This window comes from Denticeps clupeoides, chromosome 10 (genome assembly GCF_900700375.1).
Source record: "Denticeps clupeoides chromosome 10, fDenClu1.1, whole genome shotgun sequence".
Taxonomy (NCBI): Eukaryota; Metazoa; Chordata; class Actinopteri; order Clupeiformes; family Denticipitidae; genus Denticeps; species Denticeps clupeoides.
The window spans coordinates 13,166,859-13,189,364 of record NC_041716.1 but is presented as its reverse complement, the minus strand read 5'-3'; the positions used below and the strand labels follow the sequence as shown (position 1 = coordinate 13,189,364).

At 49.3% G+C, this 22,506-nt stretch overlaps 1 protein-coding gene across 10 annotated transcripts in view; it reads left to right on the top strand.

The window, feature by feature from the left end:
• Window positions 1-22,506, top strand: part of LOC114798682 (ERC protein 2) — a 159,880-nt gene that overhangs the window by 51,326 nt on the left and 86,048 nt on the right. For all 10 annotated transcript variants that reach the window (XR_003751089.1, XM_028994581.1, XM_028994575.1 and 7 more), the window contains one exon: window positions 20,757-20,894. Coding sequence is in view for 9 of the 10 variants with exons in the window: in XM_028994581.1 (XP_028850414.1) it covers window positions 20,757-20,894 (138 nt within the window). In the remaining variant the exon portion in view is untranslated. The remainder of the gene's footprint in view (window positions 1-20,756; window positions 20,895-22,506) is intronic.

The following is a 22,506-nucleotide window of genomic DNA, read 5'->3' as shown; positions in this document are numbered from 1 at the left end:
CGCCTTATTACTAACCCGGCTCGGTGGTTCCGCAGCAGAGTGGGCGGCTGCGCGAATTAGTTCCCCCAGTTCTGCGTCTCTCTCAAATGCCGAATTCGTGGAGGAATTAAAAATCACCTTCTGTCATCCGGACGGTGTGGAAGACGTCGCGTCGCAGCTGTACCATCTGCGCCAGGGTTCCTCATCGGTCAGCCAGTTTACCGCCAGATTCCGGACCCTGGCTGCAAAGACTATGATGTACTATGAGGGACTGGCCCCACGAATTCGTGGTGAGATGGTCAGCCGGGAGATGCCAGCAACGTATGAGGCCCTCATACAACTCGCGATGCGGATTGATCGCCACCTGCTGGCACTCCCGAAAACTGTGGCCCCCACTCCGACCCTGCATCAGACCCCTCGACTGCCTCTATCACCACCTCAGCCCACCGTCACTCCTCCAGACCATAGGGGGGAACCCATGCAGCTGGGATGGACAACCCTCACGCCTGAAGAGAAGCAACGGCGTTTTCGGGAGGGTTTGTGTGCATACTGCGCTTCCCCCTCACACATCCGCCTGACCTGCCCTAGTCGTCCGGGGAGACGGGACACCCAGCAGATCAGCACGGCGCGGCCAGCTAGGCCCCTTCCTCCACATCTGATGCCACCGACCTCCCGACTCACTCTCCCGGCCGTCCTGGAATGTAATCAGCGAGTCATCTCCACCACAGCCTTTGTGGATTCCGGGGCGGCTGGAAATTTCATAGACCACTCCTTCATCCGACAACATCACATTCCCCTGGAACTCCTCTCAAGTCCTCTCACAATCACCTCCGTGGATGGTCATCCTATCTCCACAGGACCCATCATTCACCGCACGGTCCCTCTTCATCTCCGACTCGACTCGCATGTGGAGAAGATCCAGTTTTTAGTGACCAAGATCATCACCTCACCACTCCTCCTCGGGTTCCCCTGGCTGTCCCTCCATGAACCCCACCTTTCCTGGTCATCGGGCGTGGTGTTGGAGTGGGGAGCGCACTGCCATCGCCATTGCCTTCTGCCACAGCCCTCCCCGTCTGCCTCCTCGAACCCAGAACCGACCCATCTTGTCCTAGACCATGTCCCCTCCTGCTATCACGACCTAGTCACCGTCTTCAGTCCAGCCAAAGCTGCCCAGCTGCCTCCCCACCGACCAGGCGACATGGCCATTGACCTGCTGCCAGGAACCACCCCCCCACTGGTCATTTTGAATCCCTTGTCATTCCATTCGGTCTATGCAACGCACCCGCCGTCTTCCAGCAGTTCATCAATGATACTCTCCAGGACATGCTGGGACGGTGGGTGTATGCCTACCTGGACGACGTACTCATTTACTCACCCACTCTGGAATCCTATATTCAACACGTGAGAGCAGTACTAAAGAGATTGCTCGCCCACCGACTGTACTGTAAGCTGGAGAAATGCGCCTTCCACCAGCGCTCCACCACGTTCCTGGGATTTACCATCTCGTCCCAGGGTGTGGCCATGGAGCCCAAGAAGCTGGAAGCAGTGGCGTCGTGGCCCCTACCCACGACGCTGAAGCAACTGCAACGGTTTCTTGGGTTTGCAAATTTCTATCGTCGCTTCATCCGTGGCTACAGTACGGTCGCAGCACCCCTCACTGTTCTCACCAAACCTTCACCAGGTCCGTTCCGCCTAACCCCGGAGGCCATTCAAGCGTTTAAATCTTTGTGTCGTCATTTCACCACTGCCCCCTTTCTTCAACACCCAGATCCTACCCTTCCGTTTGTTGTAGAAGTGGACGCGTCAGAGGTGGGTGCTGGTGCCGTCCTCTCTCAACGCGGTCCGGACCGGAAATTGCACCCGTGTTGCTTCTTCTCGCGGAAGTTCACCCCTGCACAGCGGCGATACGGGGTGGGGGACCGTGAGCTGCTGGCAGTCAGGTGGGCCAACTGAATCCCCGCCAGGCGAGGTGGGCATTATTTTTCGAGCAATTCAACTTTCAACTCTCCTACCGTCCCGGGTCCAAAAATCAAAAAGCTGATGCTCTTTCCCGTCAACACGCCCCAGACTCACCATCCTCTGACCCCGAACCCGTTCTTCCTCCTCATCGCATCCTAGGCCCTCTCCGGTGGTCCCTCGAGACGAAGGTCCGGGCGGCCCAGGCATCCGACCCTGGCCCAGACAACACCCCACCCGGGTGCCTGTACGTCCCAAATACCTGCCGGCTTGATGTACTGCATTGGGGCCATTCCTCCGTCCTCTCAGGCCATCCAGGACGCGAACGGACCCTCTCCTTCATTCGTCGAGCATTCTGGTGGCCTTCAGTACGGCGGGACGTACAGGCCTACGTGGATGCCTGTGACGTCTGTGCCCGGGCCAAGACTCCCAACACTCCGGCTGCTGGGCCCCTGCGTCCCCTTCCCATTCCTCATCGCCCCTGGACCCACCTCGCCTTGGACTTCATCACCGGCATTCCCTGAAGCTAGTGGTATGACCACCATCCGGACCATAGTGGATCGTTTCTCCAAAGCGGTCCACTTAGTCGCCCTGCCTGGCCAACCGTCCTCTGCCACAACCGCTGACCTCGTGCTTCAACACGTGGTCCGCCTCCATGGGTTCCCCCAGGACATCGTCTCTGATCGGGGACCCCAATTCGTCTCAGCTGTGTGGAAGGCGTTCTGTCGCCTTATTGGATCGACCTGCAGCCTCTCCTCTGGCTACCATCCCCAGACCAACGGTCAGGTGGAGAGGGCCAACCAACAGCTGGGACGATACCTGCGGTGCTTTGCGTCAGAACACCAACGCACCTGGCCCGGGTTTCTCCTGTGGGCAGAGCTGGCCCACAACCTGCAAGTCTCCTCCGCCACCGGCCATAGTCCCTTTGAGATCTGCCATGGATATCAGCCCCCCATCTTCACGCACCAGGTGCCTGCAGGTGGGGTCCCCTCGGCCCGTCAGATGAGTCGCGGTTGCCGAAAGGCCTGGAAATCTGCGCGGTCGGCCCTCCTCATCGCCTCCCGAAGGATGTCCACCCAGCACGATCGCCGGCACCCTCGTCGACTGCACTTCCGAGTGGGACAAAGGGTGTGGCTGTCCACCAAAGACCTACGTCTCAGGACTGAGTCACACAAACTGTCCCCTCGATACATCGGACCATTCCGGATCCTCAGTCGGATCAACCCCCTCACATACCGTCTCCAACTCCCTCCTGCCATCCGTGTCCATCCGGTCTTCCATGTCAGTAAACTCAAACCCTATGTCCGATCCTCGCTTCATCCTCCGGCTCCGGATCCGCCACGCATCGTCGACGGGGGACCTGCCTACACTGTGGAGCGCATTATTGCCTCTCGCCGCAGAGGTCGGGGGGTCCAGTACCTGGTGCATTGGACCGGCTATGGACCAGAAGAACGGTCTTGGATCCCGAGTCGTTTCATCCTGGACCCTTCTCTGGTGGCTGAGTACCGGCAGCGTACCGCCGCCGCTCCGGGGACGTCGGGGGTCGGCCCTGGAGGGGGGGGTACTGTCACATGATTTCATCATGTGACCGGGAGTAACATGGAAACGAGGTAACGTGACTCCTATATATTAGGCTGGAGAGCAGCTGCCAATTGCTCAGTCATTGAATGACGCACGCCATTCGACTCGGCCCCGAAAACCGTCAACCCAGTAAGACTGTACCTGTCCTCTCTGTTCTCCTGACCCACGAACTCCTTCCTGTCGCCCTGTCCTGCCCTGTCTTGTGTCTTAATACGCGAACGACAACATCAGTGTGGTGTTGTGGCTCGTGCCGTCCACGTTCGCAGATTAACGCGGAGGAATTTACCTGCCTCCCTGCGTCCCGCCGCACCGAGGTCTCTCGTTTCCTCCTACACGTCTCTCTCGTTCTGGTCCCGGCTCGCGTTACACTTGGTAACTTTGTGTACTTCCTTTTCACTCATCATGAAATGTCAAGAGGGTGTGCAAGGGAGGATCTTTTGAGTGTGCGAGAGCGCTTTGACCTTGACTTCAGCCATTTTTCCTCCCTCCCTTTTCTGCCTCTTTTTCTTGCCACTCATGATTCAGAATAAGAACTCTGTGCTTTGATCCCTCTGATGCAGAGCCGTTGCTCTCAGTGCTATATCCTTTTTTTGTCTGGTATATAATGCAAATGAATACTGTGCATTGCCCATCAGACCTTCTAATATAATTGCAGTTTACATGCAACACTTATAAAAACATCAGTAATATCGTAATCATTGATTTGCAGACATTGCATTGCAAATATTGCCCATGAGTGGGCTGATATTGAGAAAACCCAGAGTGTGCTTCCCATTTACAGTACAGAGCACTTACAGAGTGTGAAAAAGTGTTGTGTTGCTCTGTTGTGCCAGTGTGAGAAATATGAATCATACGGAGCAAATGATCAGTTTCCTGCCCACTGCTATTTCTCTGTTACTGAGTTTCCTTTCACGTAATGTAGTAGATGGATGTTTTCCTGTCTGTTGCCTGGTGACCTGTGACCCTACTGTGGCGCATTTGACAACCGGATGGGATGAACAGTAGTTTCCATAGAAACAAGACTACCCGTGTGAATTATGCTGTCAGCCTCCCAAGTGCACCACATGATTTAAAGCAGTGTTCTGAATAGCCCTGCAGCACAAAGACAAACTCCAGTTCAGATGTCTGATCCCCAGACAGCATTTCACTTCAGTTCCACTCTATTTGTCACCAACTAAGTATTGTGTGGAGCATCAGAGAGCATGTTGGTTACACATACTGGATTTCTCTCCCAGTCTATTCTTGCTGCATTGTAATGTGGGTGCTCTTTTGTCTGCCAGGAGAGAAAGCTTCAAATAATGTGTAAATTCAATATCATTACCTCTACTGGGAAAAAACTCAAGTCTGTCAGTGAATTGAAAAAAATCAAGTCTGTCAGTGAATTGAACTAAAACATCAGATTTGAGGCCTTTATTTTGACACTGTGTTACTAATTTTGTTTTCTAATTTCTAACATACACTCCTAGTAGACACTAGGAAGAGGGGTCGTGTCACAAGGAACCAATGGAGTTAAAAGAAGGAACAGCTTGGTTCTGTCCCTCCTTTTGACTGAGCCTGATAATTGATTGATTTATGGTGCGTTTATTTCATGTAAATGACAAAGATATTTTTGAAAATGTTTGTAATGAAATTATTTCCTACTTAATATACACTGCTCAAAAAATAAAGGGAACACAATGTAACTCCAAGTCAATCACACTTCTGTGAAATCAAACTATCCACTTAGGAAGCAACACTGATTGACAATCAATTTCACATGCTGTTGTGTAAATGGAGTAGATAACAGGTGGAAACTATAGGCAATTAGCAAGACATCCCGAATAAAGGCGTGGTCCTGCATGTGGTGACCACACACCACTTTTCAGCTCCTATGCTTTCTGGCTGATGTTTTGGTCTAGTGGCAGCATGAGTCTCAGGTAGTGCAGCTCAGCCAGGATGGCACATCAATGCGTCAAGGTTTGCTGTGTCTGTCAGCGTAGTGTCCATAGCATGGAGGCGCTACCAGGAGACAGGCCAGTACATCAACATCTCAACAGAAGGACCCCCACCTCCACCTTTGTGCAAGGAGGAACTGGAGGAACCCTGCCAGAGCCTTGCAAAATGACCTCCAACAGGCCACAAATGTGCATGCGTCTGCTCAAATAGTCAGAAACAGACTCCATGAGGGTAGAATGAGGGCCCGACGTCCCCAGGTGGGGGTTGTGCTTACAACCCAAAACTGTGCAGCATTTGCCAGGGAACACCAAGATTTGCCACTGTTACCCTTTACTCTTCACATTCACATTAACATTTACAGCTCTTATCTGACACCATTATCCAGAGCGACTTAACTAGTAGTTACAGGGACAGTCCCCCTGGAGACACTCAGGGTTAAGTGTCTTGGTCAGGGACACGATGGTAGTAAGCGGGATTTGAACGAGTGTGTTACCCACTAGGCTACTACCACCCTATCTTCACAGATAAAAGCAGGTTCACACTGAGCACATGAAGAACTCCCATGAAGAATGTTCTGCTGCATGCAACAACCTCCAGCATAACCAGTTTGGCAGTGGGTCAGTAATGGTGTGGGGTGGCATTTCTTTGGTGGGCACACATCCCTCCATGTGCTCACCAGAGGTAGCCTGACTGCCATTAGGTACTGAGATGAGAACCTGAGACCTCTTGTGAGACCATATAATGGTGCGGTGCGGTTGACCCTGGGTTCCTCCTAATGCAAGACAATATTATACCTCATGTGGCTGGAGTGTGTCAGCAGTTCTTCCAAGACAAAGGCATTGATGCTATGGACTGACCCACCTGTTCTCCAGACCTGAATCCAATTGAGTACAACTGGGACATCATGTCTCGCACCATCCTCCCTTGTGCCAAATAAAGTAAAGTAAAGTAAAGTAAAGTAAAGTAAAGGTCATACAGGCACGTGGAGGCCACACACACTACCGAACCTCATTTTGACTTGTTTTAAGGACATTACATCAAAGTTGGATCAGCCTGTAGTTTGACTCCAAATCCAAATTTTTGTGTTCCCTTTGTTTTTTTGAGCAGTGTGCATTTATATTCAGAGCTCATTATAATACATTTCATTCAATTCATTCATGCATTTTTCGATTTATGCTAAAATATTTCAGTCATTCTCAATTCAAATGCAAATGTAGGAATTCAACAGACATGCACGCACAAATGCCACACACCAGATTCAAAGATTATCCAGTATCAGCAAATCACAAAGGAAACCAGATTCTGAGCTCAGTGTTACAGCAGCACTACAAACAGAGAACAAGTTACTATGCTGCACTTTTTCAGTATCTGACTTGTATGAGAACTTGAGAGAATTGTATGACATCACTTGAGAACAGTGGAACAACCTAAAAAGGAACACATCAGTTCTTCAGCTTGTTGAAGTGGAGGTGATTGTTGTTGTCATTGTGAAACACTGCAGCACAGCACACAGTGCACACAACGAAATGTGTCCTCTGCTTTTAACCATCACCCTCGGTGAGCAGCGGGCAGCCATGACAGGCGCCCGGGGAGCAGTGTGTGGGGGCGATGCTTTGCTCAGTGGCACCTCAGTGGCACCTTGGCAGTTGGGGAATTGAACCTGCAACCCTTTGGTCCTTACCTGCCAGTGTTGACTGATAGGTGAAGAATCGAGAATGCAGCCTGACCCTGTAAATTCACGTGGAATGAGAAATGGACTCTGACCTTCTGAAAAGCACTCACATGCATTACAGGCTGCAGCCTGACCTTTTTTACAGACACAGACAGAGGGGCTTTCACAGAGCAGCGATAAGAAGATGATTGGGCGGTTTTGCCTCCCACCAAGTTCAAATGAAGAACTCGCACAAATGAGTGTGTGTGTGTGTGTGTGTGTCTTTATTTAGGTAATGTGTGCAGTATGTCAGTATGTTTGGTGATTGTGTTGGTTAGCCTGAGTTTGTGTGTGTGTGTGTGTGTGTGTGTGTGTGTGTGTGATTGTGCACGAGTGTTTGGAAGACTGAGTGTGCGTCTTTAGACCAGGTGTTTCTTTGATCCTCCATTACAGCTATGACTCAGAGCATAAGCAGCCTTTTAAAGCCTGTAATGAGGATCTTTTATACGCAAGACAAATTGGGCCTGATTTACAGTGGGGGTGGGAGACTCAGCGATGTCTCAGTGATGTCTCATTTTCCTGTAGCTCTCCATGATGTGGCCTTGTCTCTATATAATGAACACAGTAATATATGTTTTTATGGGGGTGTGAATAAGTGTGTTTATGAGAGCGGTTTATGTGTCTGATGTAAAAATAAATGTGAGCATAGGTGGATGTGTGTGGACTGAAGACTGTGGCGTGGGGGTTGTGTTTATGTGGTGGTTGAGGTGTTGATGAGAAATTCAAACACTAGTTTTTCCTCATGCAGAAGACAGAAATAAAATAATTTTGCAATATTTCCAATTTCAATTGCTCCCACACCGGTCTCCTGGATCAGTATGGGAAGGTGAAGACCAGCACATACCCGTTAGGTCAGATCACCAAGATGAGACGCCATATCAAACGGAAAACCCCACTGTGTGACCTGACAGTCACCCTACTGAGATCTAACTCACGCAAACTCATCCCATGCAAGGAATAGGTAATTATGCTCCCTCTGCCTCCCCCAAAGAAGCGATTACCCACAACAGTCAGTCAGCGATAGAAATTAATTATTATTATTATAATTCAAAAAGGTTCAACTGCAATGCAAACAAAGGAGGGGTGGGACCAAAAACTAAGACCTAACATAACTTTATGGGACAAATAGGGCTGGAATCATTTCGGTGGGACCTCCAAGGAAGTGTTCATTCTTATTTGGCAAGTTATTCTAGCTAGCTTGTTTTTAACTGTCTGCAGCTGTGAAATTGCTGTGTGGATTTTACTAAAGTATCCATATGCAACAATGCTGAAAATTGTGCTGCAATCTGCCTAGAAGTTTGAAATTGAGATTGCCCACCAATTAAAGTTTTGTACTTTTGACCCAAGCTTGCCAAGCTAAATTGCAAAAAGCTCATTTGACAAATGCTGAGCTGGTCTGAAGTTCCTCAGTCCAACACATAGTGTGTTTATCTGCAGACTCAATTTTCTAGACCAAATGCAGGGCATGCACCATCCTATTGGAAATGCACTAACATATCTAGGTATTGGTTCTCTGAGAGTTTGGACCTGCAGCTCCATAATTGTCAGTCTGTCTCGTCACTCTGGCTGTCCCGGTCATGTTTTCATTCCCTGTCAGTGTTAGTTCGGTTGTCTAGGATGTAGGACACACACTGTGTTTGTGTGAGTGTTAAACTCAGGATATATCATAGCATTTATTTAGTGAAATCAGTCTTTCCCTACTGTGGCCCTGTGGGTTTGTCTCGCTGAGTGTCTCTCGGGTGACGTCTCAGGGGGCAGCAAAGCCGAACACTGCGGCTGTTGTTCCTGAGGGCTGAATTACAGCGTGATTAGGCCAACTTTAGGAGTGCAACTGAAAGAGATTTTTTCTTCTTCTTCTTCTCCTTCAAGTGCTCTTTTTTAGTGATGGTGGCATGATCACCCCCCTGCCTTAAGTGCATTTCCTAAACCTTCTCTCACAAATGTGTCCAATACAACACACACAAACGCACACACACCTACACCCCAGATGGAGCGAGAGACAGTGGGTTGTAAGGCTATAAATCATCCATTTAATCAGCAGGCTGGTTGAAGGCATAAACCTCGATCTGAGGAGCTCGGCATTAATGACTCACTGGTGCTGCTCCGGCGCGCTTAGATCACCGGGGCAGCGGTGGGCACTGATTACACAGGGTACAGCATGTTGTGCTGCTCCTGCAGGCCCGTCCCGTTCCTCTCGTGTGTTCGTTTCAAACGCAGATAAAGAACACTGGCGTTTTCATGACATCATTAGTGTTGCTGCAGCCCAGTCGCCAGGTTCACCGCAGCGAGGGGAAAATAAACTGGAACCGAGCACAAGTGCCTCCGATGCATAATGACTCACAGATTTATTTATTTAATTGTTTTCTTTATTTTGGGGGGAAAAGGCTGGACTGGCCTGTGGTCATTGGCTTAGGGACAAGGGGCCGCCAGTGAGTTATTCTTGTTCAAACATTGTGGGTTTTTCAATTCATATTTCATTTGAAATGAGGCTGTGTGTGTAATGACTGCTGCGTATGTGTGTGTGTGTGAACTCTGTATTCTGTAGAGTCAGGAGATTTGATCTTTTTATGAATTTATGCAATAGTTGTGTTTTTTTGAATGTATTTCAGTGTAAACTAGTGCTGACCAGAGGAGAGTGGGTTCCCCTTGCTGAGTCTAGGTTCCTCTCAAGGTTTCTTCCTGTTAGAGGGAGTTTTTTCCTTGTCACTGTTGCCTCTGGCTTGCTCACCTGGGACTTCGAGCACTGTTTTATTTGTTAGGTGCATTGTGACAATGTACATTGTATAAAGCACCATATAAATAAAGTCTGATTGATTAATAAGTTGGAAATTGCATGTGCTGGGCTTAATATCATTTGCAGCAGAAACTTGAGCCATTATCAGGCATAGGACATCTATGTCAGTCTGTACCAATGCAGGGAAAGTATAGGGGTATTGTCACGACTACGGACTTACGGGGGAAGGAAGCGCAGAGGTCTGACATACTGGGAAGGGTTTTATTTATAAACAAACAATAAACTCAAAGAAACAATGGCGCGGTGGCCGAAAACAGTTTAACATAAATAACGAACTGAAACTAACCCGTAGGCGTGCGGCGATTGCCAGAACTCAAAACACATAAAACAAAACTAGGTCAAGTTCGTGCAGCGAGTTCACGAAAATGCCAGCGACCCCGAACGGGCGGAAACTTCCGGCATTTATGGGGCGTCAGGATTGGGTTCCGGTGTGGAGCCCAGCTGCAGGCAATCCTGACAGAGCCCCCCCTCCAAGGGCTACGTCCTCGGAGCCCCAACAGTACCATCAGTGGAGGCGGCGGGGCGGACGGCGGCAACCACAGGGCTCCTGCCCTGCTGTATCCTCCCCTTGGAGGACCCGGTCCCTCGGGCTGGCTCCCCGGCGTGGTCAGGCGTGGCGGCCCCGGTCCCTCGGGCTGGCTCCCCGGCGGGGTCAGGCGTGGCGGCCCCGGTCCCTCGGGCTGGCTCCCCGGCGGGGTCAGGCGTGGCGGCCCCGGTCCCTCGGGCTGGCTCCCCGGCGGGGTCAGGCGTGGCGGCCCCGGTCCCTCGGGCTGGCTCCCGGCGGGGTCAGGCGTGGCGGCCACCGGTCCCTCGGGCTGGCTCGCCCGGCGGGGTCAGGCGTGGCGTGCCCCGGTACCCTCGGGCTGGCTCCCCGGCGGGGTCAGGCGTGGCGGCCCCGGTCCCTCGGGCTGGCTCCCCGGCGGGTCAGGCGTGGCGGCCGACCGGTCCCTCGGGCTGGACTCCCCGGCGGGGTCAGGCGTGGCGGCACCCGGTGCCTCGAGCTGCTCCACCGGCGTGGTCAGGCGTGCGGCCCCGGACCCTCGGCCTGTCCCGCTGCCCCGGCGTGGTCCACGCTTGGGCGGCCCCGGACCCCCTCGGCCTGGCTCCCCGGCGTTGGTCCCGCTTGGGCGGGCCACGGACCCTCGGCCTGGCTCCCCGGCGTGGTCCCGCTTGGCAGGCCCCGGGACCCTCTGCCTGGCATCCCCCGGCGTGGTCCCGCTTGGCCGTGCCCCGGGAACACCCTCGGCCTGGCCTCCCGCGGCGTGGTCCCGCATGGCGGCCCGGAACCTCGGCCTGGCTCCCCGGCGTGGTCCCGCATGGCGGCCCCGGAACCTCGGCCTGGCTCCCCGGCGTGGTCCCGCATGGCGGCCCCGGACTCCCGTACCTGCACACAATAATCAGGGCCGATCCATCTGGGTACATGTGGGCCCTGTCTCCACACGTCCCCTCTGACACTTCTTGTGTCACCCCCTGCACCGCGCAGGGAGATTGTCCCAGAGCCTCCGGCGACTGTTCCAGGCACCCCAGGCTGGTGCCTTCTGGGACTATGCAGCCCCTCTCGCTGCACGGCCCTGGTGCCAAGGGGGGGGCATTGCCAGACCATCCGGCTAGCCCCTTCTGCGTCCGTTGGGACAAGCAGGCCCTCTTCCTGCCTGTCCCAGCTGGGTCCTCATGCCTACCCGGGGGCTCTATGGCGCTCCACCCCTCTGGAGGCAGACGCAGGCCCATGCCTGGCCCGCCCTCCTCACTGGCTACCGGAGGACCCAGCTCCATCGCTTCCCCACCTCCCCTCCCCTCAGGAGGAGTCCCCAACCCGAACTGCACCCCCCCAAAAAATTCTTTGGGGGAGCACCCCCCCCGGCTGGACTTAGGGGTACCTTGGGGCTTGTCCACCTCGCCTTGGACCAGCACATTCGGGTCAGGAACCTCCTCCCTGGGGTTCGGCTCCGCGGCTGGGTCGCCATCTGGTGGACACAAAGAGGGGAAGTGGGGGCGACATACGGACACATATGTCACACAGACACACACAGACAGAGACAGACAGAAGAGAGGGTCGTCTGGCTCCCTCTCTGGGCTCTCCAGGACCTCCTCAGGGGGCACAGCCAGGATCTCGGGAGGTGCGACCTTCTCGTCGCCCGCCAGTGCTTGGTCTTCTTGCCCCGGATCCTGACTGGCGCTGGACGTGGTGGAGGGGCAGAGTTCGATCCCTGGCTCAGGCTCTGGCCGATCAAACTCCGCCCTCAGTCTCTGCTGGAAGTCCCGAAAACTGCTGTCTGTCTCTCCCTGTTGCCAGAGGGCTGCGCTCCAGCCCCATGCTGACCCAAGCAGACACGAGAGGATGGTGGTGGTCTTATCAGTGTCTGCTGCCCCACTGAAGGGTCCCGGGACAATTGGGCTGTCCCACATGGGGCTGGGCACGTTGCTGGAGATGGTGGTAGGTGTGTGGTGTGGAGGGGGGTGGACGTCTTCTCCAGCAGGTGTGGACGCTGGTGCTGCGCTGCCTTTTCGCTGGGGAACGTCCGGGCAGAGGGAAGGCGGGTCGGCGACTGGAGCAGGAATGGAGGATTCCCTGCGAGGCAGTCCCGGCAGCGCAGTTGCTGGCTGGCGACATCCCGTCGCCCTCTTCCACCAGCTTTCCTCACACTGCTGGGAGGGACGTGGGTCTCCACGGACCTCGTGACGATCCTGGTCGTCGTCCGTGTCAACCTCGTACCCCCGGAAGTCACATGGGTCATCACGGACGCCGCGATGATCTCGGACGCGCACGCTGGGCGGAGCAATCCCGGCACCGACCGCCCACCGAAAATCCACGTCATCATCGCTTTCGTCATCCGTGTCCTCCCACCGGTGACTCCGAGGGTCGTCCACCCTGCGGACATCCTGGACCCATGGCGCGATAAGCTCCCATGGGCAGTACTCTGGCCATTCGGGCTGGAGGCTGCCCACCTCCTCGCTGGAGGAACGCCGTCGTTGTTGTTGCCGCTTCTCACCCCCCTGGAAGTGACGTGGGTCCCCACGGACCTTGCGACGATCGCAGACTGGCGCGATGGGCGGAGCCCAACTCTCGTCTCCCGTGCTCTCGTCGTCATCCGTGTCGTCCCAGTCCACGGGGAGCCTTGCCAGCAGAGCGCAGAGTTCTTGGCTCGACATGGCGAAGATCGTGGGGGTCGCATCTTCTGCGCTCGCTGCCCACGTCACTTCCTCGCTGCTGCCGACGCCAACGTCCTCGCTCCGCCTCCTCACCCGCCGACGTTGTCGCTTCCGGGTTTCGCGGAGTTTCCCGGGGGTGACGTCATCACGCGGCGCCGCGTACCACGGCTTCTCGGGGAGAAAACGCTCCACCAGAACGGGCGGCGCGTCTCTCCCCTGCCGTCCGCGTTCGCCGCGCCGCGCTGCGTCCTTCGCGGCGTTTCTTCTCCTCCGCTTTCCACCTCTGCGCTTTTGGGTGGGTCGCTGGCATTCTGTCACGACTACGGACTTACGGGGGAAGGAAGCGCAGAGGTCTGACATACTGGGAAGGGTTTTATTTATAAACAAACAATAAACTCAAAGAAACAATGGCGCGGTGGCCGAAAACAGTTTAACATAAATAACGAACTGAAACTAACCCGTAGGCGTGCGGCGATTGCCAGAACTCAAAACACATAAAACAAAACTAGGTCAAGTTCGTGCAGCGAGTTCACGAAAATGCCAGCGACCCCGAACGGGCGGAAACTTCCGGCATTTATGGGGCGTCAGGATTGGGTTCCGGTGTGGAGCCCAGCTGCAGGCAATCCTGACAGGTATAGTGGCTCCTGCCTTTTCTCTCTCCCACTGTCTGTGGTGTCTTGTGTTGGCAGAGGTGCCACTTGGTTTCTGGTGTGCCCATTGCACGCTGCACCCCACAATACCCACACCCAGCACGGATTAACATTCCTCCTCTCTGCTCCATATGGCCAACCACACTGCCATGTTTCTGCTGTTTAGCAGTTCCTCTTAGTACATCTACCTTCTTTTATAGTCTGAAAGTTGAATCATGGCAACTGGACTTATATATGGACATTGGGACTTAGTTTACAGTAAAAGAAAATCAAGTCATTTGTGTAACAATACTACTACTAAAAGGTGTCAATTTGGTCTTATACAATTTAAAACTACAGGCACTTTTAAGTAAAAACTCAAGTTTCAAACTCAAATTTGAATGAGCATTAGTACCTTGTCTACTTGTCTTTCTGGAGGCAGAAGAATGCTACCATCTTGTTTTCTTTATGTTTTATGTATAGTGCTTCTCTGACCACTAGAGGGCAATGCCAAGGCCCCTGAATGAAGAAAATCAGTTTAATATTAAAATACTATGGTAAGGGGAAGCCAAAATGTAACGTCCCCTTATGAATACACAGAGTGGTGGTATTCGCTCATCTATGATGAGACACCGTAACCCTGAATTACTGCAAGGGGACTGTCCCTAAACCTACTAAATGTAAGTCGCCTCAGATAAAAGCATCCTAATGTGCTTCTGCCTTTGTTTGCATTTGCATTGCTTTGCGTTTCTTAGCTTCAAGCCCGTGGTTCGTACCCCTCTCTCACAGCCTCGGCACAATCCTCCCCCTGTTGAAAATAATGCATATGCATCAAGGGAAGTCTGCTCTGTAGTTGTAAATGTAAATATTTATTTTGGGGCTGCGAGCTGTCTGAGGGTGTGTTAGGAAGTGTTGTATCACAAATACGTCTCTCAGCGGCCCGTTTGCACACATGCCTTGCAATCACTCAGAAAACACCCCTCCTCAGCAGAACATGCTGAGATTGGGTGCTGGAGTGGTGTCGCAGTAATGCCATCTTGGACGCGTCAGATAGGGATATGAGGCCTGAGCAATGGTGTGGGTAAATCTGCAATTTTGGATTGACAAATTGAGAGACCAGAAGCATCATATTTTTCCTTTTCTTGCTGAAATACATTCCTTTTTCTTCGAAGAGCAGAATTATGGGTAGCGATTTCTTAGATGGTGACCGAGCACTGTGATTACCACAGTGCCGTCCGTCAGGTGGTCTCTGATGAAGGCTGAATGCCTTTTTACCCATGATGCTTTTCACCCGTAATGGTTTCCATGTGGTTTTGAGTGACTGATGCTGAGGAGTGATAGGGCTGTTTCAGGCCAGAGGGGGAAGTGGTTGGAGGGGCGGGGGCTTTGAGGGCTGCACTCTCTGACAAAGATGTATATGTAGAGTGTAGTGTAGGATGTGTGTATTACAACTGTGGTGTATACAGTATATATTAAGGCTGTGTGTATTAAAAGTACAGTGAAGTAGTGTGTAAGGGCGTGGTGGGGGGCTATATGAAGCTGATTAGCCAGTAATCTGAGACAGGGGTTAATGGTTAACTGTACTGATTTTAGGGCTGTAATCTTACATGTAGAGGTGGGTCTCTGTGTGTTGTGGTTCAGGGAAAGGGGAGCACTCATGTATTTGAGGCAAGAGTTGCTGATATGGGGGTGGAGCTCATGCAGGACACCGCTGGTGGGCCGTGAATGCAGATCAGGGGAAAAGCATGTGGTCCTGCGGAGAAACAGGGCCCTATCGGGTTTAAAGTTATGAGAGGGCCGATAACCCCGATAAAGACCAATTTTAACATCATTTCAGGGTCCGCACCAACAAAGCACAGCTGTGGATCTCTGTTGGGCAGCCTCTTTTTCTTTTCCTCCCTTCTTTTCTGTTTCTTCTCTTGCATGGATCAAAGTTCTGGCAGTCCATCTGAAAAAAGTGGAAGAAAATAAAAAAACATTATGATCACTTTCAATCCCTTTATGGTGAGGGATTCTTTCTTTCTGTCTTGCTCTCTTTCTTTCATTCTTTCTTAGAGGCCACTCCAACCCAACATCTGACAAGTCCAGGACACGAAATTTAAACCTCTCTCTCTCTTCCTACCTCTTCCATGAACATTATCCATCACATTTCAAAATGACAAAAAATATTTTTTTTTTATTCTAACTTCATAACTGTGTACACACCCTGGCTGAGTTTCCTGGCCATGTAAGCTTCCAGCCTAATTGATGTATGCAGACTCACAGCAGTTACTGGTTCAGTACATTTTACCACAATTAATAAAAATGTGAGACAAATAGAAAGCTGGATCTGTCTCTCAGGAGTACATACTTCAGACTAAATGAGAACTCAGATTTTGGCCCTTGCATGTTTGAGGATTGGATTGGGCCTTGGCTGTTCAACTGATGATCCAGAAATGACAAGAAGAGGTTGGAAAGCTTATGTATTGTTTGCAGCTTTTGGTGTACCACAGGACTCAGTGCATGGACCATCCCACCTCTTACTTTATTAGCAGTTACTAGAATTCTGACCCAAAAAAGGAATGTCAAAGTGTGTGCTCAGTGAATCTAGATGGTATCTTACATTTACATTTATGACATTTATCAGACATCCTTATCCAGAGCGACTTACAATCAGTAGTTACAGGGACACACCCCCCTGGAGGAACTTAGGGTGAAGTGTCTTGCTCAGGGACACAATGGTATTGGGATTTGAAACTGGGATTTGAATCTGGTTCATAGGCTACTACCACCCTACTTATCACTAGGTTATTGTTTTCTGGATAGGGCTGCCCATAAATTGGAGCAATTTGCACCGAATGCCTATAATCTTCCGAACCATTGCAAAGACAAAGGTCACATACCCTTTTACCCTGTTTACTGGACATCTGCAAGTGGATGCACTGCCAAGTTCACATGAAAGTGTGGAAAAGTCAGTGTACACAAGGCCCAAAGGTTCACAAATCTACACAATGTTACCACATTATACTGATGACACTTTTGGTTTGTTCAAGATAAAGCTTGGCCCTCAGGTTGTTGGCATCTCTTTAAGTGTCAGCTTCTGCTTTATGTTTTACTAGTCCAAGAGCACTCTCTCCCAGGCAAAGATTTAAGGCTTAGTTAGGTAATCTGTGCAGTGTTTAGTTCAGACTCATTTAAATAAGCTCACTGATGGTGGATGTAAAAAGAGAAAATTCCTCATCTCCGTATCATGACCCTTCAGAGGCTGCAAAGTTCCTGGAAAAAGTCCCCTGACTTAATCAGCCTGCCAAACCAGAATGGGGAGGGTGGGGTATGATTGTGATTATTATGATGATAGAAAAATGAGTGTGTATAAAAGCCTTTCCAGAGACACCACCCAGTTTCCCTCCATCAGCTGATATTAGTGGGACCCACGTCCTGCTCAGTTAAAGTTGAGTGCCGTGTAACTAGGCAAGTGTGCCTGACATCATGCAGCTGAGATGTAGTGAAATGCCATACTTCTCTCAGCAACATCATTTGTGTTCATGCTTGCATCTGTGTGTATGTGTGTGTGTGTGCACAAGCTTGATCAGTGGAGCTCTGATGGATTCTGCTGCCTGCAATAGCAGTATATGTCCACAGGGAGGCAAAATCCATCAGGTTTGAAGAATTAACATCCCAAATGTATAATGCTCTCTGTAGGTTAGTGTGTGTGTGTGTGTGTGTGTGTGTGTGTGTGTGCGCGTGTCTGTATGATATTTGACTCCTTTTGAAGTCACATTGTTGAATCCAGGCCTCTGTGGCAGGTGCCCTCTACGTTTGTGTGCATCAATCTGCAGTGTGTCACTCCTCACTGTCTCTGTGTGTCACTCTGCAGCATGCACTTTGTGTCAGTGCTTCTGTAATTTTTTAAAATGAGATTAATTCAAAAGAATGTATTTAGAATCATGGTTTCTGATGCCCTCACAGTCATTGTCCACAAGGGAAATAAGACAATGCTTATTATTTGGATATTTCATATCTTCTGTCCTCTACTCAGTGTGAGGAGAAAATCTTTATGTTATGTCCTTGAGAAGGCCACTTGGTGTACAGAGACTCTTGAAAACGGCTGTGGTTTATTCAACACAGTCTTCCCGGCAAACCCTGAACCATTCCAAGATCCCCATTCATTTTCCCCATTCAGCAGCGATGACAAGCCTCAAAAAATGGCTTCTTAGGAAGAAAAAGAATCAACTCTTATTTCTAATGGAAACACCTGATGGATTTTTTGGCATTGCAGTAACGAAGAGTTAATGTGCATGGCTACATGCTATTACCGCTGAAATGACCATGGTCCTGTATGGATGACATGGTTTGTATATGTGTAAAAATATGTATATATGAATAAATTTCCTAAAAAAAAAATTCCCCTTGTGTTGATGCTAAACAGAAACACTGACAGTGTCCAACAGGACCTGTCACTTCTCCTTCAAACACTTGTACATTAACATAATGTGTTGGACTCATTATGTTAATTCAAGGAGATATGTGATGTTGGAAGCCAATGTCAAGAGTTATACATAGCAGTGAGACCCAAAATGCTCATTTTCATCACATTCTCCTATTGTTTCTGCAGGGAGCCGTGAGCAAAAGGTGACATGGCTGTTTCCATGACTACTCTTCCATGACATAAAATGACATTTAGCTTACATTCTTATTCATGGGACTGACAATCACTAGTTAAAGAATTTTCATTTCTGCAGTAGGTTAGGCAGTAGGCAGCTCCTAGTATCAATATCATGAGCCATTTTGTAATGTTTGATAGAGTTCCTAGATTGATCCTGTTTGAAATATCCTACATACAAGATAATATGATCCTTTATTAGTCCCACAAGTGGGAAATTTACATGCTGTCCACTTACAAGCATCCTACATGATCTTGTCCAGTTATGTCCTGTTTGTTCTGTTTTACTTTTGTCTTATAGAGATCTGTACAGTATTTAAGTTTTAGCTTTAGTTAGTATAGTTTAGTGTGTATATACACATATTTTTAAATTTATTTTTATGACTGCACTATGGGTGGGGGTCTGTGTTAAACACTATTTCAATACACTGTATACTGTGTATACTGTTGTACTGTCAACAAACCAATCTTGAATCTTGAATCTATATTTTTCAGGTCCTATATAAGACTATAAGACAGCTAATGTCACAGCATGCATGTCTTCTAGATTAGAGATAGTAGTCTGATTTTTGAAGACGCTACCCACACGACTCAAAAATTCTGATGGAGCTAGTGAATGTTCTACAGCTTATTTAATGCTGTATACACACGTACCCACACTCATACTGATATACACATGCGGTGTGGCATAATTAAGGGAGACAAAAGTGAATGAAACATTGAATGTGTTATCAGTGTTTAGAGCAGATCTGCCTGTGTCAGCACATGACTCAATGCTGTTGGTGGTCTCTGCCGTCTGAAGTATTTGCTGTAAAACCAAAAGCAGATTGAACAAATTGAAAAAAAACTTTTCTCATTTTAAAAATGCTCAGAAAGGCTTTCACCAACCGCCACGTGTTTTCAAATGTTCCGCTAGAATTCCAAAATGCTGGCGTCCATTTTCCCGTATCCAAAAGCCTGAGGCTGTTCCTCTCAGAGTGGGGTCAGAGGTCTCTACCGTGGAGTGTTTTTCTGAGCGAGTGCTCTGAGTCTGTAGGGCGAGGGTAAACTTTTCATCTGAGGGGGGTTTTTGTTTTCTGCCCAGGCCAAAGAAAACGGAGCAGAGAGAGGAATGTAATCATTTATCTGAAGCGCAGCGCACAATGCTAAATCTGGCCTGAAATAAAGCCCTCCAAGGTGCCCTAACACATGCACACACATGAACATGCACAAAATCACAATCCTGAACAAATACAGACACACACAAATGCAGCACTGAGATATTCCACCGCTGCAAGACACATCAGATGTCATTCAGACAGATGTAGACCTGTAGCCCTCTGTGAACACAGGCAGATTTGGAACAGATGTTTGATTAGATGTTGAACTCATGTTCGTGAAATGAACATGGAATTCATATTAAAATGCATGTTCCTTAAAATATTGAAATCATTAGTCATACGACCATGAAAACGATCATCTCAGTCAAGGAGGATTTTGTACCAGCATTCAGCAAGGTTCAAAATTGAGATTTTCCAAAATCCTGGATGTGCCTTTTCAGAGCATTCACAGTATAATTGTAGGTTAAAATTGGCTACTAATCAAATCCACATTGCATTGATATTTCATTTTGGAGAGTGATGGCATCCATACATGTGTGTGTCATAATCTGATTATTTAATATGTTTAGCTCAGTAGGAGCTGCATTTTAAAGTTTAGGAAATCTATACTCAAAATTTTTACTCTAAAAATATTTTTTAAATCTAATTTTTGATGGTTCTGAATGTGGCTGAACTACTTTTTAAATTGGGCCTCTATCGGTTTAATGTGTAAGGTCTACAACCATGTTTCTGCATATGAGGTTCCCATGATGTCCCAAGGGTGCCCCAATCACTGAGCATTTCAATTGCGCTCATTCACTTATCATTTTCTCACTGCCCCCTCCCTCAATCAATCTCTGCCTCTCCCAAGCCCCGCCGGAGGCCACAGGCCTACAGCCATGATGCCGACTTTGCTCAATTTCTGCATTATCTCTGAATGCACCCATGACTGGAATGCTGGCAGATTCGTCTCTCAGCACTTTCACTCCATTTTGTCCAATTATGAATCATTTCATCCCACTTTATGTGGCACTTTTGATAAGAGTCTCTATGGCCTGCTGGGATTGGAGCTGATGACTGTAATGGCTGTACGGAGGCTTTCTCATGCTGCGCTGGTGGCAAATAATTTTCTAGTGAAATGTCTCAGATGTCTGCATGTTGATGTGATATGAGACGCAGATCCTTTTTCAGCAGGAACCCATTTAGAGCTGGGGGCCTCCAGCCAGTCATTTGTGTCTTTGAATGCATGAAGATTTATGAACTAACTCTGTTTCGTCATTTCTTTCTTTGGTTCTTTCAGATTGAGAACCTGCAGGAGCAGCTGAAGGATAAGGAACGCCAGTTGGGTAGTCTGAGGGAGCGCGTGAAGTCGCTGCAGACCGACTCCAGTAACACTGACACTGCCCTCGCCACATTGGAGGAGGCCCTCTCAGAGAAGGTAGATAGAGAGAGTGACAAGGGGAAGATAACACTGTGTTTCATAACAGACATTTTTATTTAAACATGTAAAGCCCAAAGTGATCAGATCTCTTCAGATTACTTACTGACTTTTCATAACCACGTGCTCCTGCGGCTGTCGGAGCCCATTTCTAGGTGCGTATACACACACTCATACCTACAGTTGCTAATTTACCTAGTGTGCAAGCACTGTGGGAAAGCAGAGAACACAGAGGAAACCCGTGCCAACACGGGGAGAACATTAATGTGATTGATTTTGTCATTGTGATACACAGAACATGGAGCACACAACAAATTGTGTCCTCTGCATTTAACCCTATACATGAAAGTGGGGACCTTGCTCAGTTGGCCCTCTTGCACCTTGGCGGTTTGGTATTTGAACCTACTTCCTTACCTGCTAGGCCACCAGTGGCCTATGCAAACTCTGCACACACAAGGTCCAAGCCAGGACTCACACCCTTCTTCATTGTATTCACCCTAACAGTCTTTTACATGGCATTAATGTGGGCCTTACCACCAAGGGTTAAAAGGGGGTTTAACAAAGCTGGGTCTGCTGTAAGTACCACTTTTAGAAAGATCTGATCTGTAAGCACTGATCTGTAAGTGTAAGCTATGATATTTCCCAGAGGAAGCATTTCCAAATGTAGTGTGCAGTTTGCAAGAGCATCTGAATTGGTCAAGACAAAAATCTGCAATGTATTAGATATGATGGACCCCATATGAATGAACACAAATGCGAGTTCTAAATGGGATGTCTTTTAAATGATGTGGTCAAGCTAGCATTCCTTCAGTGCACCACCAAGAGCCAGACATGTTCCTTTAAAACCACACTTGCATAGCTTGGAGTTGAGGGACCCAATAATAATATTGAAAGTTTGGAAAGGCTGTGTCCCCTGTGGAATCTCCTCATTGTTGTGGAGCCAGGATCGTTCAGAAGCATTTCAGACACAATGAATTCATCTCCATGCTGCCTTTGTGGGCATCGCTTTCTCAGCCAGAGAAGAGTTAGTTATTAATGGTTCCCTATTATGAACAATTTACTTTGTGAGATTATTTAACATTAATACGAGTTCCCCGAGCTTGTCTATGGTCCTGCAGTGGCTTGCAACAAAGCGTGCTTTGGCCATTCTGCTTCGCCGTTCAGAAAGCGTCAGAGAACAGATCTGGAATGCCTCCCCTTATGTCATCATAAGGGGAAAGGTTACCTCCCGTTTCTCATGCTTTGCCAAGAGAATTTCCCCTAAAAAATTAACTACACCGACTGTCAGGTCAGACTCTGAAGAACCAGTGGGTTAATTTGATGTTTTTCTGGAAAAATGAGGACTCAACTTCCAAACAGAAAGTGATGATGTCATTTCTATAGGCCTCTTATATCAACACACTATTAGCTAGCTACACTCCCGCATGCCCTCTGCAAACAAAATGAGACTAAATATTCCCTCTTCATGGGTTCTCCGATCCCAGTCGAATCTGTTCTATTTGTTGTCCCTGGCTGGTGGAACGACTTGCCCTGCTCCATTCGACTAGCCGAGACTACCACCACCTTTAAGAAACATTTGAAAACGTACTTGTTTTAAAAGTATTCTAACACA